Here is a 19,083-nt window from a genome sequence, read left to right as displayed (position 1 = left end):
AATTTTAATTTTAAAAACATCTGGAAATTTTGACCAGAAAAGGAACCCCTGCCTTACAGAAAAATTAATACCTTATTAAAATACCACCTTTCTAGGCAATCCTAGCCATTGTCAGCTGACCAGCCAGGAATGAAAATAATGGGTTTCTGCAGATTTACTGGTGTATGCAAAAATGGAGGCTTCAGGTGATTCTACATCTCTGTCAACTATTCAATGCATGATGACAAGTACAAGCCTGGCAGAGGAGTTGCTTGATAAATCAAATAGCTATAGTTTTCTGCTACATTTATAGTAGCATTTTATCCCTGTTTTTTTCTTGACACCGTTCCTTGTCAGTTGTCTGAAATCAAAGAAACATGGTCTTCTCTTCCTTCCTCTATTTGCCCCCTCCTGAGAGATGGCAACCTGAGGTTTTGCTGAAGGCACATGAAGTTACTCTTCAAGATCCTTCAAATGTCACCTTTTTTCACATGAATCTGGAGAGTTAGTTAAATTTGCACAATTATTAGACCCTAAGACAATATAAGACTTAAGAATTATTCGACCAAAGACAGCATGCAGTAAAATAAATTAATAAGTGTTCCTAGTAACAACTTTTGTGCTAGAATAAAACATACAAACTCCTTTCCAAAGACTTGAAACTAAGGATTTTAATATACTTTTTAAAAAATTTGTTTATTTTTTATTTCCCTAATGCATTCACCAAGTACAGCAAGCTGATTAAAATACTGGATACTGTAGAACCCCTTGGTTTCTGGTCTGTAGAGTTAAGTTTATACATCATTAACCATGTATTACAGGTACATACAGGTACTTTACAGATAAGGGAAAAAGAAAATAAAATTTGTACATGCAGGATGCTGATTTTAACATTTTCCTTTTGGAATGGTAAAAAGAAAAGAAATCAAGAACAGGCTTTGTAGGAAGTCATCCTGCTTCAATGAAAGAGAACTGTACCTGGATGAGAAGGCAGACAAAAGCAATCCACTGGGTAAAGCACAACATTTTTTAGTAGATATATGGTGATGGTCATTATGTAACAAACCTTTAACACAAAATAGCTGTTCTATTAGAGAATGTGATGGGTAGCTAAAAAGCTTGCCAAAGGAAAGCTTCTTCAGAATTTGGGGATAATTCTTACTGACCTAAATTTCTATTCCTATTAAGGAACAAATTCACATATTAATTTTACATGACTTCTATAAAAAGGAAATAGGCTTAAGAAGCAGCAGAGTCAACTACAGAGCCATGTAAGGTACTTCTGAAATTCTGAAACTTTATTCTTAATTTAAATGAATTACAGAAAACCATAGGTGCAGACTAGAGCAAAATAAACCAAAAATATATGCAAAACAATCATTCATTAATAAATGTGTAATTCAGAAAAGAGGGTGAGTTTCTCTTTATTACTGAACCCACAGTATTCAGCACTTTTTCTGTTGTGACCTGTAGAACAGTTAGGTTGTAGAAAGGCCTTTTCCTGAAAATTTCAAGAAATAGTTTCCAGAGAAAAAGGGTAGAGTGAATGCAACTATATCAAATTAACTGCTTTGTATTTTTTAGCAAATACAGTCTGCATAGTTCTTGCAGTTGTTTTTCATCTTTTTTACAGATGATATTTCAACATCTTCCATCAAGAATTTATAATCTAAAGTTTAGATTCAGGGACATGAGACAGAGGTTAAATTTATGCATATACCAGGTCTCAGCAAAGCCGGTGGATCTCAGGCATAAGTTTAAAATTAAAGTCCTGTTTAATGATACTATGAGCACATTGCCACTTTCTTGAACTGGTATATCTATTCAGCAAGCCACTGCAACATGATTATAATTTACCCTGAGCTAAGCTCAAAAGAATTTTAGTTTCTGTCAAGTCACCTTTATACAGTGATAGTGTCACTTTTCAGCTAAGTGTCGAGCAGCATGGTTGCTGTGGCTGAGAACACCTTCCATAAAGTAGAAGAGCAAGAAGCTCTGAAGATGCCTACCTAACTTAAATTCAAAGGGAAATTAGAAATAGTTGCCACTTTATTATTAAAAAGCCTTGTCCCTGGGAAACACAAATAAGACTATTCCCTGTGACTCAACAGGAGCTATTTTGAGTCACACAAGTTGCAGATTAGAGAAATTGGATTAAACAACTTGAACTAAATGTGAAATAAATTCATTGTAGAAAGAAAGAAAAAAAAAAGTCACCCAAATGGAACTCGGCATTTTATTCTTACCTGGAGGGAAAAATTTAAATGCATTTTAAAGGAACTTTTAAATGCATTTTAAAGGAGTCTTTTGGTAGTTTCTAAATTTCTACATTCTGATTTGTGCTTTTAAAATTTGGGGAGTGTTGAAAATGGCTGTTTGTTTTCAAATTAGATGTATGTATGAAAATCTCATTGAATCTGCATAAAAATACAGCTTATTGAGGGTCAGCAAGCCAACTACTATGCTTCTCTATCAACATTAATGACTCAATTACTTTTGTGCACCAACATTTAGATCTGGGTCCTTGGCATCCATGAGTAGCTCCTGCAGCAAAAGGAAGCACACAAGCTTTTCCAAGTGCCCTGGTGCTGGAGTGCAGGGAGGCTGTAATGTGCTCCCAGAGGCTGTAATAACAACCACACAGAGCACAGATGGCCTCTCCCTGCTCCTGTTTATGGCAGGGTCAGAGGAGAACAAAGAAGACATAAAACATGTTTCCTCCTAATTCAACTGCTTCAACTTCCCTATGCAGAATTCAGCTGTGGCTGAGGATTTCAGCACCTTCCTTGGAAAGTTTGCTCCTGGGCCATTAAAAATGGTTCAAATAATAAAATTGACTTGTCTCTTGGTGTCATTATACACTCTTTTTCAGATCAGCGATTTTATTAACCGATAATGCTGATAAAGATTTATTTTTATGACATTTTTTATGGCTCTTAAATATCACATGCAAGTTTTTGGCTCTTTGGATCCTTACAGTGCTGATAAGGATAGTGTTTCTTTTTTCCTTCCTTCCCCAGTTTCCAAAGCAACCATGAAATAAAATAGAAAAGCACACAAGAGCTGAAGATGTAATGTTTTTAGAAATAATTCTGACATGCAATTTTGAAAAGTCTTTTCAGGTCAGTGTCATTTTTGTAATTGATGTTACCAGTTTTATTCTTCCTTATACTTTCCCCTCAATAAACAATTCAAATATACTTCAAGCACTCCTTTCACAAAAGGCAACTTGAAAACATGTTAAGCAGCTTGATTTGGGAGTTTTTCCAGGATTTAGAGAGCTTACACATTTTACTAAATGGTACACATTTTTTGAAACCTACTATTCAACATAATACTTCAACTGCCAAGAATAGCAATAGGAAGCCCATACTTACATTTCAGCTCCAGTTTGATGAAGTCAGTGTTCCCCAGATTCTCAAGAAACACCCCATCTGAGGCTGATGTTTTGAAGTAGAAAGAGATGTCTGCACTGGTTTCCCCTTGGAAGGTGGAGAAGTGGAGGTAAGATGATGAAGTAACAAAAGAAGCCGCGTTCCAGTAATTCCCTGGAGAGGATAGACATGAAAGACATGTTTCAGTGCTCTCTTGAAGCTGTTGCAGAAGTTGTAGCTTTTGAGGTCTATCTATGGTATAGTGCTGTCTGTGCTGAAGAAAGAACCCAAGCACTTTGATTCTTGCTCCCTCTGTTTTGTTTCTCTGGGAATGCTGTGTCAGGTTTCAGAAGACAAGGCATGTTAATGGTAAATTTCAAGCTCTGAATTTGTCATATCCAGTCACACTCAAATGTTGTTATTATATGTTTATTATAGTAACATTGGACTCATGGGAGATCAGACAGAGAGGTGAAACACTAATTTGGTGTCTGCCTCACTCAGGCACATGTTTTACTTTCATATATTGCTTCATGTGTGACTTACCTGTCTTCAAAATGATTCTTCACAGCTACACCCCCTCCTGAAAATGTAGCCATGTCTATTAGAAGTCTATCAATTTAAATCACAGGAAAATGCAGTAAATGAAGCTTATCAATACAGACACAATTAACATATGCACCTAATAGTCTCCTAGTGCATTCCCACTGGAGAAATATGATAACTAATAACTTCCAGGAACTATTACTGTACTTTAGCTAGAATGACAGTCAAATTCAGTGCAATGTAGCCTTACAATACAAAACAATATAATATATAATATATAATATATTATATATATATATAAAATAATATATATATAAAAATAATATATATATATTATAATATATATATATATATAAATTATATATATATATATATATATATTATAATATATATATAATAATATATAAGAGCAGCTAAGATTCTCTTAATTAGAAGATCAAAAGATTCTTAAGAGAAGGCTTTGGGGTGACCTAATTGCTGCCATCCAGTACCTGAAGGGAGGTACAAGAAAGATGGAGAAGGACTTCATACAAGGGCATACAGTAACTGGGTAAGGGGGAATGGCTTCAAACTGATAGCCAGTAGGTTTAGATTAGATATTAGAAAGAAATCCTTTACTGTGAGGGTGGTGCAGGACTGGAACAAGTTGCCCAGAGAAGCTGTGGATGCCCCATCCCTGGAGGTGTTCAAGGCCAGGCTGAATGGGATTCTGAGAAACCTGGTCTAGTGGAAAGTGTCCCTGTCCACAGCAGGGATCTTGGAACTAGAATATCTTTAAGGTCTCTTCCAACCCAAGCCATGCTGTAATGGTTCTATGATGATGATATTGATAATAGAGCAAGCTAGTGAGAGATTGAAACACCTCATTCTAGTTTCATCAAGAATGCTTATCTATCCAGTTTCAGAAATTTATTAGAATGTCACTCATGATGTCATCACACCTGAGTCCGTAGTATTCCAGCTAATAAACACAATAATAAACTACTTTCCATTCCAGTCAAAAGTTCCAGGTATTGGTTTTCCATTATTGATTACTGAAGTAGGTGATAATGCTATTATTTGTCTGGTTGGCACTGGATGAAAATTAATGAGGATGGCTGAAACTTCAGAAGATCAGCTATTATGATATATTACACCACTGGCCCATACCCATGTCAGAAGTTCTATTATTTGATTATTACTAATCTCTATTCAAATTCAAATTTAAATTGAACATCTGAATTAAAAGATTTTTTTAGGTATAAATACGTGCATACTATTGCTTCCCATAGTACTATTTCATACCCTCCATTTAATTCTTCCTCTATCAAGCATGCTGGGTATTTGGAAAAAGGAGCCACTTTCCATTTACTTCAATGCATCCCAGGAGGAAGTTGCAATTGAGATTTTGTGTGTGAATATGTGTAAATGCACTTCTGAGCAGTGAAAAGGGAAGAAATAGGCATTCATGAAACAGGTATGGGTTTGTGAATTAACCAGTTAGGCTAGATCAGCTAGTTTTCAACATTTATTACTATTTACCCTGCTTATACAAATCAGTAATTTCCAGATTGAATGTTACTAATGATTTCCATAGACAAGTCAATAATCTTCATATCATAAACCTGCTTGGGCAGCAGAAACATCTGCTCGTTATTTGCAAGGTTGTTCTCTGAAAACATAACTAGTGATAAAGCAGCACAGATAAAAAAGGTCTTTAATTTTATTTTCATTCATGGTCTCAGTTCTCTTTCTCACTTTTCAAAGTGCTCTCTCAATATTAGAGTTGCTGATGGTCTAGATGCATGAGTGTTTTGTCAATAATCTGTTAATACAGGGTCCAGATGGATTTAGTATATGCTTTTCCACCTGCAGATGTACCTGGACATCTCTATTTTCTTTTCCTGGGACCTACAAATATGCCAGCTGCTGGCAGACCCTCAAAAAAGATTTTACTTTACTTGCTCAATAAACTCACATGAAATAAACAGGACCCAGACAAAAAGCCAGGAATATATTAATACAATCCCTGTTCAGGAGCTAATTTAGCTGCCCTGAATAATGTCTTTGTAACTTAAATAAATATTTTAGATCCCTAGCTTTTAGCTTTACATTCCTTGAATATTACCAAACTTGTTAGGCTACAATATGAAGAAAACCCAACAAGTAAAATTACTGTGAATGTGAGAGCTATAAAATTCAAGTACTACTGGAGACATTTCTCTTCAATGAGAAAGGTGTCCCAGCTACCTCACTTCACCAAATGAGACCAGTACAGTATATTATTATAATTAATATTGCAGTAAAGTAAATAAGAGTAGGAGCCGCTATATGAAACAGCTCTATATTTTGCAGTATTGTATTTACATGTTTTTAATTATCTTGCAAACTTGAAATCATTAAATGTAATTTGACACAGAGTTTTGTCTCCAATGCTGAGACACTGTGGGTTAAGTCCTTAACTGTGAGAGTGCATAACCAAAGTGCTGGTTTGCCTTTTCAGGGCAGTAGTTTCCAGTTGTATGTGACAAGTCGGACATTTCAGAGTTTTTAGGATTGCTGCTGTTTGTGGGTTCATCCAGCAGGGTCCAGACCTATGGCAAAGATTTCACACCTTTACCACAGCACACTTGCAAGAAGGACTGCTGCTTCTGAGTGTGACTGCAGGGCCAGACGAACAGGTGGGCTCAGATGGAACCTTCCTATTGAAACAAAATGAATCAATTTTTATTTAGATCTACATCTAGCCTGCTGAAGACGTCCATCATACCAAGGATTTTACATTTAATTCAAAATGCTGTGATTTGACTCTGCAGAAAACCTTGGCTGCAGATGTTATTGGTGAGAGGATAAATACAAACAATGCAGACAGAATGGGGGAATCTGCACCTTGAGAGAGACATTTTCAAAGACTATTCATGAGAAATTCTTATAAAGATAAAATGATATTTTTGCACTCTAGTATATATTCATCTTTCAGGGAAAAAAGACTTTTTATTAAGAGTAAAACAGAAATGTTTTGCTAGGTATAAATCATGATTTTTATAATAAAAAGTTATCTTTTGATAAGAAACAGACTCCTTAAGGAAATACTGTATAAAAATCCACTTTACACACATTATTACAGCTTCTTTCTAGGAACTTTTACCAGTCACTATACCTCAAAATTTCTTTGTTTCATTGTCACAGTTCTTTCCTCAAGCGGTTTGAATGTATTGACCCTATAGACATTTTTCTTCTACTTTAGGCTGACAGGCTGTAGATGGAGAAAACTGGGATTGGAACTTAAACCACAGAGTAGAGGTATGGCAGCAGGGATATCAGACAGAAGGTGGGAAAGGGAGTTTATTTAGAAGGAACTCTAGAAATGGTAAGTCTTTAATTCATAAAAATTAAGAGTCTAAGGATGACTTTTATTGTATTTTCTGATATATAACATTATAATTTTACTTTCTTCTTTGTAACCTCTACTCTAATTCTGTAATGAAGAACACAGCTCTGTTGTGCAGTTCTGTTGTTTTAACTTTGCTTAGTGCTTAAATTTGATTTAAACAAATTAAACAGGTACAGAGAATGCTGCTGTCATGGAAGCACAAATACAAATCAATCAGGACACCAGACAAGCCTTTTCAGTTGTTTGCAACTCAAGATAAATGTGGAGATCTCCAAGACATGGCTGTGTTTGTAATAAAATTTCATGTTTCTTGGTGATGGCAGTAAGCATTAGGACACAAAGCACATAAAGACAGGCAAGGGAATTGCTGACCACAGCACCAGAGGAAACTGCCATAGATGTTTGCCTGGATACAAGTAGGAATCAGAGCCATAGTTGAGACAGAAGTGCTTCAATGCACCAAGTGATACTTTGTGATTCTGTTTTCAATTTGTGTCAAGGTTGCTCACAGCTCTGTTTCTCTGATGTGAAAACTAAAATCCAACTCGTTAAGCTCCTGTGAAACATTCTTACTGCTTTCTCATTAGTTTTCCTAACCTTGAATTACAGTGTTCTTTGTAATTTGTATGGTACTAAAGTATCTCTACTACTGCTCCATAAGGACTCATCCTCAGACAGAAGGCTGCACTATAATTGCAAAGGTATAATTTTTATGAGAACAATGATAGTCTGTAGCCACAAGAAACATGCCTACTACAAAAATTAATGAGAGGGGACATCTTAAATCTCAGATAAAAAGCTGAACTAAGACTTGAGAATTTTTCCCATTAAGTCCCACCTCAGCAAGAAAGAAGGAGACCCATAATACTGACAGGGACAAGCACACACTGTCCCGAGTTATGCAATATGAACAGGGATAGTTTAATATGTGGCAGTTCCATAACTTGAAAACACAGAGTCACAGGCCTTACAGCAAACAGCCTTTCAGATTTTTCCTTGCAATATTTGTGCTCAGAGCTCCCTTGCTGGCGCCCATCAATATCTTCTTTCTTAGCATGATTGAAATTCATGCTTTAACACCATCAATTTCACTTTTACATTTAAACCCCATTGAAATGGATAATGGCAATACCAGAACTGTAAAAGACATCAGTGTTTTTAGCCCTGCTAGGCAATCGCACTAGAGAATGAATGCTGTAGTGTCAGGCAGCTCTTATGTATTACAATAGACCAAAAACCTCCAGGGCCCTCATCTGCAGCAAAACAGATTTTCTATCAAAACCATTATGTGAATAAAATGTAAGAATAGTCTTCTATTTCAGAGGAGATTGATGTGTGAATGGAAAACTGTTCTGTGGCACGAAGTAATGGATTTAGATTATCCATACAATTATGCTCAACAAATCAGTTTGGTGGGGGTTTTTTCCTTTCTTCTTTTTCAATTCTGAGAGAGGAACCTATGCATGCACACAGACCAGTTTGGATATCAGTACAGCAACAATCAAAACTTAGACTCAAGTCTTCAGATCCATTACAGAACTGGCTACAGTGAAAACCAAATTTGCTGTTGGACCTTCTATTTGAGAAGTCAAAGAAAATTGTCAGTGTTTCTTGCACTGAGTTGTACTTTATTGTGAAAGATGTAACCATGACCTCAAAGCAGGGCAGGCACTTTTCTGTCATCAGTGCTAATCTTAGGGGAGCTGAGATCACAGCTTCAGTCAGTGGGGGCTGTTTTGGAGAGAGGAGAGCAATGATGGCAAGTCATCAGCATTCTCTCCTATGCTGGGAGGACTACAGTGTCAGTGGCTTCTTCCTGACTGAAATATCTGCTTGGTGTCATATTTCATTGTGCTAACATGCTTTTAAACCTTTGTTTTTCTCTGGTCTGCAACTCCAGGCTACATCTACTATATTTTACTCAACTATATTTACTATATTTAATGCACATTTAATTTACTATATATGGTAATTTTTCATATCTTTGATTTCTTTGGTACCACTAGAATCAATTTTCACCAGCTTCAGTCCTGAATTTATTTGCTTGTTGGTGAATTGTTTAGAACCTTGAAGTTCCCTGTATGAGTCAGTGCCCCACCTTGTATCCTCCTGTGCCTGTATCCCATTGCCCAGAGTCCCATGTTCCCAGTTTTCAGGATTTATGAAATGAAATGAAATGAAATGAAATGAAATGCCAGTTGTGTATTTCTTTGCCCACCACTTATTCTTATTTGTCCTGCACCTGGGCCACAACAACCCCACACATTTCTGCGGGCTGGAGGACTGCAGCTGGAAAGATGCTCAGGAGAAAGGGTTTGGGGGGTGACAGACGGACACATGAGGCAGCAGGGTGCCCAGGTGACCAGGGACCTCTTGGCCTGTATCAAGAATAGTTTGGTCAATAAGAGCAGAGAAGAGATTGTCTTGCTGTACTCATCACTGGTGAGGTTGCACCTCGAGCACTGTGTCCAGTTGTGTGTCATTCGTTTTAAAAGGACATTGAGTTGCTGGAGCTTTTCCAAAGAGGGCATAGAAGGTGGGGAAGGGGCTAGAAAATATGTCTTATGAAGAGCAACCAACCTCGAAGATTCAGTGATTATGTTGGTCATCAATAACTCATTCCAAACAAAGTAATGACTTTTTACTATTACCTATATACAATGGGGTTGTACCATAAGAAGACAAGCAAAGATAAAACAAGCTAGGTATAGTACTCCTGCCATTAGAGAAAAAATAATGGTGTTGCATAGAAACAACGTTTCAGTCCAAGCCTGGCAAGTCTGTGGCCTCTCATGCTCCCTACCATACCCAAAGACTAACTAGAGATAGCAATAATATATTTCACAGGCTATGGGTTAACAATTTATCAACATCACAGCAGAATATCACTTGAAAAGAAGCATATCAATTGCTACTTTATTTAAAACTAAGATAATATTGTCTTGATTTACTCAATCCAAACCTGAATCAAGAAAAATAAACCAGAATGAGCTGCTGTGCTTATGTTGCCTTAATAGCAGAAAAGTCTTTTGACAATTCAGAAAAAATAATCCCCAAGTGAACAGATGAAGAGTGTATTAGCACTGTATAACAGAAAACTGACTTACCCCCTATCAGGCTAAATAAAAATACAGGCCAGATTTCAATTTCCAAGCTAAAACTAACTCTGTATCTTTCAACAAAGTAACAAATGGCTGGAAGTCCAGAACAAAACCTGCTAAGAATATCAATAGAGATGAGCTCAGAGTTAACCAAACAGGAAACTTAGGTCTGCAGTGGTTACTGTCATGTTAAAGACTACTCAGATTTTAAAAGATAAATTCTAGGTTGTAGAATTTTTTTTTTTACATTGACCTTTACATACCATGATTTTTTTTTTTTTTATTCTTGTGTTGACCATCTAGTCCAAATGCCTGAACACTTTAGAGCTGACCAAAAGTTAAAATGTAGCTTTAGGAGTGCTGTCCTTAAACACTCTCTTAAACACTGACAGGCACAGGGCATCAACCACCTCTCTAGAAAGCCAGTTCCAGGACTTGAGCACCTTCCCAGTAAAAAAATATCCCAATGTCAAGTATGAACCTTCCTTGATGGATGCAGCTTTTAGCCATTCCTAAGCCAGCACTCCCAGAACCCTCTCTGCAGGGCTGCTCTCCAGACAATTCTCTCCCAGGTTTGTGCCTGACATTGCTCCATGGGGCAGAATCTGGCATTTTGACTTATTAAATTTCATCCCATTAATCCCAGCCTAATGATCAGATTCCTCTGCAAGGGCTCTTGTGCCTGAAGAGATTCAACAGCAGCTCCCAGTTTGGTATAATCAGCAGACTTGCTGATGGTGCTGCATCTAGATTTTTGATAAATAACAACCCCTTCAATTTCTACACTACATCTGAAACTCGAAGTAATTCCTCAAGGCTTCTCTTCTGGACATTCATTGCAAACACTTTCTCTGAAAATGAGATCCTGAAAAGGTTAACTGTCTGCTCATTTGGATGGTGACCTTCCACTGATGCCCTTGCCTCCTCCAGTTGTGGGGAGGTTGTTTGGTCTTCACTTACAGACCTTTGGCACCTCTCCTCCTGCATGCCTGCCACTGCTGTGACAATTGTTGATCTCATTACAGAACTTATAATCTTTTCATGTGGGCCCAAGTCTAAAGCCCCAAACTCTTTTATGCATAACAAGATGCTGAGGAGACAGTATGTGTATTTAAAAAATTACAAATGCAGGCAAGCCTTAAATTAGTTATTTAGAAATGAGAGTTTCATCCCTATTTGGGATCAACTTGAGTTCTCTGGCCAGCGATGAAGGACATAAAACAAATTACTATTGCAGTAAGATGGAAAGCACTTTATCAGCTGTCATTATAAATTATCTCTTTTCATAAAGATTCTCAAGTGATGTAACAGTTACAAGACTCTGATCAATGGATATAAACACAGATGCTAAAGTTTGCTTTACTTGTCCAGTCACTATATTTGCTGAGTGAGGGAAAAGTCCAATCACATTTATCAGTGAAATGTTGAGGTCAATAAAACAGATTCAGTGATGCAGAAATGTTTCCAGCGACTGCTGTGTTTCCTGCAATCTTTGGAAGACCATTTTTCAAAACTCTTGCCTCCTGGTCACAGTGCCTAATCACGATACATACCCTGTCACTGCTGGCATCATTACATTCACCCATCTAAAGAATGAAAGGTCCTGATCTGGCCTGGTTTACAACCTGGAGCTGTGTAATGTGCCAATGGAGCTTTAATGATGCATGCAAACTGGTGTCCTTCCAGGGGAATTTTTTTAAACAACAACTGACCTGTAAACATGAACTTGATCACCACTGTGCCACAGTCAAGGCACTATGAAGGAACTCTGCCACGATGCCAGAATTGTAAACATTAAATACAGGAACCTGCTGCTGTCCACAAACCATGTTACTGTGAGGATCTGATTCTCTGTTGTCCTGTATACATTGGTGGATATTTGTAGCTGTGCAAAAATCTGTGAAGCTTCCCATTCCCCACCTGGTAATGCTGCATAATCACTGTATGCTCATCATGTGTCTGTGGAGGATGGAAGGCAAAGACACAAGGACAATAATGTAAAAAAAAAAAAAAAGAATTCTTAAGAATTTGGTTCCCCTGTGGTACTAAATCTATTCCCTGTACTGTAGAGGTGAACTGCAGGAAATGCTAGCTTGCTCCTCTTCAGAGCTTGCTGCTCTTGTATGTGGACAATGAAATGCAGCTCTAGAGCTCTGTAGAGTCAGAGCCATTGCATTGGCCAACACCACATAGACAACATGATTCAATATCCATTTCTTCTGCCATTCCTGTTTGCTCTTCCTGGCATGATGTTTTGAAAGAGGATTGGCTGAGTAATCTTCGCACAGCTCTCCCCCTCTACATTTTCTCATTTTCTCTGCTTAGAGTGATATTTTTGTTCCTCTTTGTGGCTTTAAAATCACTCATGTTTGGCTATGGATCTGGAATCAGTATCCTGGCTCTTTGGTCACCTGATTTATTCTTGTAGAACAGCTACACTTTCACAATGGAAATTTTTTTTCAGAATTGAAATGTAAGAGGCAATTTATTCTTGATGTAGTACACTAACTATTCTTCATGTCATTGATCCCATTGTTATTCATAAAGATCATGGAATTATTTTGCTTGATCTTCTATTACTGGATTGATTTCAGAGATTTCTGAACTTAAGCTGAGAATATCTTACTCACAAGATATGAGTAGGTCCTTTGGTGAATTGTAGTCCTCTAATCTGATGAAATTTGCAGCTAAAATAATTTTCCTAAAGTAATCATTTAATTCAGCAGGTGTATTAATACAAAGTCATGCTGTTTTACTGCTTTTTGTACAAATATACTTTCAATTACTCCTTTGTTCATGTCCCAGTTTCCAGAAATTAATAAATACTTCAGATACACATCAAACCTATAGCTGAGTAAAACTATCTTCCTTTTTATGGTGCTACTCCAGTTTTATGTCACTGTAACATTATTCCAAGTCCAACTTCCCATAATTTTTTTTTTGCAAGTAGTTTTTATGTACTGTAGCATAAGCATTTGCAAAGAATTTGAATTACAGAGATGGACATTGTGTTCTGAATTCAAACAGCTAAGAGCTTAACCTCCTTGGCCTCCCAGTCCTGCATTGCTCTAGGAACTGAGAAGAGCCATTGGAGTTCATGTTATGGTACCATTCTACCTCAGACACTGGTGCCTTGGCTTAGAACATCTGCTCTACTGTGTGCTGTGGCCCTGGAAATACTGCTTGATATGCCTATGTTTATATAGACTTTCCTCCTTCTGACTGAAAAATATGTCTTTGAAAAGTAATTTTACAGTTCATTTCTATATCAGCTATGGCAGAGAAACTTTTCACATGACTGCATTCCCTGCCTTTTCCTTATCTTTAAAATAACTCATTAAGACTATCACTATGTCCAAATATCTTTCTGTGATCTGACTACCTCAGCAGTGTTCTAAATCCAAGAACACAAAGAAAGGACCCTTACAAAATTTAAATTCAAATATAAAAGTTTCTTAGCCTTAACATTAAAATTAGTAACACTTATAATATTGTTATCAGAGAGCACAGTTATATGGCCAAAGGTAGGCTCCCTGTGGAAAGGTGAGTTTACTGTAGGAACTGCAGATCTCCCTCTTCTAACAGGCACTGGCTACTCCCACTTCAAATTCCACACAGGTGATGCAAGCAATATATGTAGTGTAATAGCAAATATAAACCAGCACACTAATGAAGGCATTTTAGACTAAATAGGTTGTCATATGGAAAGAGAAGAGTTCTGTTGAACTCTTTACAGCACTGAGACCAAGAATCTTAATATGTTAAAATGCCTTTATATGAATTTAATGACTATTAAACCAATCAGAGTTTACATATATATAACAAAGACTTCTACATAGCAAATCTCAATAAAAAAATGCCAGCTTTATCATAAAAAAAAAAAAAATCTTGCACAAATAACCCTTGCTAAAAAGTTTAAGTTCCCCAGAGACCCCCTTCCAGCCTTAGCTATTCTGTGAAAGTATGAACAATGTTTCTGGCTTGCATAAAAATTAAAAATAATTTTCATACAAAAATTGAAATGAAATTAGTATTTCGGAGGTGAAACGGTTTATAGAAGAAAACACAGCTACAGGAGATCTGATTCTGACCTCTTGTAAATCACTTAGACATAGCTCTACTGTTCATGGCACTACACTCAATTTACACAAATCTGAGAATATTTACTCAATTTTTACTTCCCAAATCTTTTCCATCTCAGTCAAAAGACTACACAGTGAAAGAGAAAATTGTGTGAAAAATATATCTCGTAAATATAAAATATATCTCACACTTTGTTTCTTTTTTTCTTTCTTGCCTGCCTGCCTTCCATCTTCCACCTGCCAGTCTTTCTCATCCTAAAGGTCTCTCTACTAAAAAGTCACACAGAAATTCGGACTTGTAAATAATGTTTCAGCTGGCTTATAACAACAGCAGATTGCAGATAAAAACTGCCTTTAGCCATTTTACAAAGCATGGCACTGAGTGGGAAAAACATGAACATCTAAAACTAGACTTTCAGAACACAAAAGGAACCTCTTGCAGTGAAGATTTTTATCTGAAATGGACAGTGATAGGGGTAAAGGCATTGTGCCCAAAATTTAGTCATTCTAAATTCAATTTCTTGGCTATGACATTTTTAGTATTCATGACCCTGGCTGAGTGGTTTATTGTTTATGCCTCCAGAATCCAAGATCGCTGAGGTGAAGAAAATACCATTTCTTTTTCTTCCTTTATAAAGTGTTTTTGAATCTTGATTTTGTAGGACTGTCAACATTTACAGCAAATTGTGGTTACAATATTAGGCTGCAAGAGGCAGCTTTTCTACTTGAAACAGAGTACAAAACTTGGCTGAAATTTGGACATGTTCCTGTGATACAAGAGTTGACAATAATTTTTCACAAATTTACTTCTTACTTTTCGCATTATCCAAAGGCATTGGGGTTGGTTGAAGTCATTAAATGAGTGTCAAAACATTTTGAAATTGGAGAACACAATGTGGCAACATTATTTATAGATAAAAATATATACATGCATAAATATTAGCTCTAGCAACATTTAATTTGTCAAAGATGACAAATATTTTACTATTTGTTTTGAAGCAAATATTTCTTCACAGTGCTTTGTAACCTTGCATGACTGTAATTATCTCATGATCACCAATGTACCAATCATGGTGCATTACTCATTATGACATTTCTTTGAATTTAAATATAAATAAATGTAATGTTTCTTTGATCACTAATGATTACTGATTTTTACTGAGACTTTGCTTGAATCTCACAAGCACTGCCTCACTTGTGTTATCATGCAGCCCAAAGAAGAAGGCTCCTTAGGACTCCTTTTATAAGAAAAATAAAAAAATATCTGAAATGGCAGATCTAAACTTTATGAAAAGGAACATCACAGTCATGCTTAGTATCACAGCTACTACATTAGGCACTTGTTGGGGAAGAGTTCAGGCTAAACTAAAGAATTAGAACTGCAGTCTGTATTGGTCTGAATAAGAAACTACTCACAAGTTGTGAAGAGTTTGGGCTGCTGACACCAGAGGTGTACCTCACTTTGATCTGCAAAGTCTTTCTTCTTTTAAAACAGGGAAAGAGCTGTACTCTGACACTCAACTTTACAGTTTCCTTCATCAGGAGAAGATAGTATTTGTTCACAGCAATCTTGACTCTCAAATGGAGAGGAAGGGCACAAATGGACCAAATTATACTTGTATTGATCAACTAAGATCAACTAAACATACATTTAAAAGGCAGTCTTGGGGAAAAACTGTGCCTGCAGAGAAACAGATATGAATTGGGATCCGATTTAGGGAAACCGCCTAATTTCACAGGAATTTGTTACTGCATGACAATCTGTTCTTGAAGGGAATTCTCCCAAGGACAAAACTAAATGTGGCTTTTGTCTAAGGAAATATTGATATGAGTCAAGAAATGCCTTGGAACAAAACCAGAAGTAACCCTGGAGATGGAAGCACTTGAGCTGTGCAGGTGTACCCAGGTCACTGAAGCTCAGACACCTCTCCAGGACTGGGAAGTTGAAAGCAAAAGCTGGGCTACACAATCTTCCCATAGCCAGCACTAAGACAGGCTCTCTGCCTTGCTCTGTGTTTTTTTCATTTACTGTACAGGCTTGGCTGGAGCTCCTTCATGTAGACAGAGCTGCACTGTGCCTTGTAAACTTAACATATACCTGTGCTAATTAGCTCAACTGCAGCTTCACCCACTAAGTGGGGCTGCTCTGGCTTGGATTCAGCCTTCATGTAAGTCACTATAATGGAAACTAGTCTTAGTCCTTCCTTTTCAGACTATAAATAGGCAGCCTGTAACCAGCATTTCATGTTTCCTGTGTAGTCATCCCTAACAGCTGGTAAACCAGGCTCCTGACAGTGAATCTTTGTGGTATCAACTCTCTGCATGTGATGGTGGGTCACCTTCTCAGCCATCCTACAATGTTTGCTTAAGAACACACTGAACAGAGCACTTGGCTTCAACCATCACTAGTTCTGATTTGTGGGTACTTAACCTGGTCTGCTGTTGTGTTGTGTTTATAGCCATTTGTTTCTGAATTTGTTTAGTATTCTAAGGGACCTTGAAGTACAAATAAATAAAGGTTACAATAGAAAATTTGATGGAGAGGAACCAAATGGAACCCTGTTTTTGCAATGAAGGCAAAACTGGCACCTGTGTTTACTATATTGTCTCATTGCAAGTGAACAACTTATGCGCATATTATTATATACACACGTCAGTATTTTTCAGCAATCCAGGCTCTTACTGTTTTTCCCTAGAAACATATTTTTACAGAGACAGCACAGGCAAATAATGGAGTACCACATAAAGATAACCATTCTCCTCCCACATCTCCTCTTCCTCACTCCTTTTTTCTCAATCCCTCCCCCAAAAACACCCCAAACAAGCAAACCAGGAAGAATAAAAACAGCACTAATTAATGATGGGTTCAAATTTGATTTTTTTCTGGGAATTTGAATGAAAACCAACAAAGGGTTAGCAAAAATTCATCTGAAAGCCTGGTCGCTGCTGAGCTTACCTTGTCATTTCTGATTTCATTACTGAGATTCTAGAAGAACAGTTGAACCTGCAAAATGCTCTTTCTCTGCCATGTGCTGAACACAGTAAGCCAGCTGCTGTGAGTGCTGAGGCACTGAGGGCTGGGGAATAGGGTGGCAGCAAAGTGGATTACTCCAGCTGCATCTAAAAATGTATGAATTCTGCAGAGAGAGAGCAACAGGTCCTGCTTCAGAAAAGGGCTGATTGGCTTATCAAAAAAATCGTCATGGCTCAGTGAAAGGCTCAAATGCCCACATGAAGGAGAGAAACATCGTCTTCGTATGAGTAGCATGAGGACAGTTCTGTCCATAAATATTTACTGAGAAAAGTCCACAAATATCAGGGATTGAAAGCTTATTTTGCAGATTAAACCCGGCTGTCATTCTTTTTCTGTTGTCTGTTGGTTTTTTTCTGTGTTTGTTGGAGGTTTTTTTGTGTTTTTCCTTGTGTTGAATGTGTTGTTTGCTTTTTTCTTTTTTAGTTGGTTGGGGTTTTTTCCCCCATCTGATGAGTAATTATGCAATTTCTTTGGCTTGCACTTATGATAGTACTGGTGATGCTTTTGCTGAGAAAAATAAGTCTTATTTTGCAATCACATATCTGCTCTATTTCCTTTGAGAGACACCACGACGCTAAGGCAAGTTTTTCAATTTCTAAGGCAGTTGATAATGCTTGCCCCATCAAAGGACAGAGGAACTTAGAAGTATCATAACCAGGTTCAGCACTATTTACCATTTCATTGACTCTGAAAACAGCAGCCTCTCCCTCCAGGGAATGAAAAGCTACAGGTTAGCAAATCAGTAAGTTTCTATTCTATTCTATTCTATTCTATTCTATTCTATTCTATTCTATTCTATTCTATTCTATTCTATTCTATTCTATTCTATTCTATTCTTCAAATAACTGAAAGAGCAAACAACCCCTAACTCAAAGGGTAAAACTAGGTAAAGGATGATTATTTGCAAAATCATTTGGATTCTTTCCCTTTTCAAAGCCATAATAATGAAAAATCTAGCCTTCATCTTCATAAGCTTCTAGCTTAGCATTTTTCCTCTTCTGTTACCACATTTTTAGATTTGAAAATGAATATCAGTGGGAAATTTTTGTGTCTTCACCCTCTTGCCCCCTTTCCCACCCCCAGTCTCATCCACAGATCTGTATATTTTGGCTTGAGAAAGAATGAAACCAACTTTAATCAGTTGATTATTTATATGCAGAATACTCCAGTTTTGTAATAAAACTCATCTTACTCCAGTGTCATCGCTTAAATAGAATGCTTTTCAAAAATGCAGAATAACAAGAGAATTGTGTGCCAAATTTCACTTTTAAGGCAAGATGCATTCCTTCTCTGCTGAAGTGAACCAGTATTTTATAGCATGAAGATTACTTTTAAAAATGGATATGACATATTCTGCTACTAATTATAGATGCAAACCAGGGAATGGTATATTGACCTTTATAGCTTTTAGTCCTTCTAGAAGTTGAATATGCCACTGCTCTAAAATCTATTAAGCTTACTCAACTTAATTTTATAAGGAATTTTATCTGATATTATGACAATTGAAGAGAAAGATGGTTTGAATTAAAAGCCTGGGGGAAAGCTCTGTACAGATTTTCTTAAGCTTTGAAACAACATGGCAACCATGTCTTTT

At 36.9% G+C, this 19,083-nt stretch overlaps 1 protein-coding gene across 1 annotated transcript in view; it reads right to left on the bottom strand.

The window, feature by feature from the left end:
* CNTNAP2 (contactin associated protein 2) overlaps nt 1-19,083 on the bottom strand; it is a 1,042,550-nt gene that overhangs the window by 111,420 nt on the left and 912,047 nt on the right. Inside the window, exon 16 of the mRNA XM_056484872.1 lies at nt 3,357-3,527. Coding sequence (XP_056340847.1) covers nt 3,357-3,527 — 171 coding nt within the window. The remainder of the gene's footprint in view (nt 1-3,356; nt 3,528-19,083) is intronic.

Source organism: Oenanthe melanoleuca, chromosome 2 (assembly GCF_029582105.1).
Source record: "Oenanthe melanoleuca isolate GR-GAL-2019-014 chromosome 2, OMel1.0, whole genome shotgun sequence".
In the NCBI taxonomy this organism is placed as follows: Eukaryota; Metazoa; Chordata; class Aves; order Passeriformes; family Muscicapidae; genus Oenanthe; species Oenanthe melanoleuca.
Note: the sequence above shows the minus strand (reverse complement) of the source record. Positions and strands in the feature narration are given on the sequence as shown.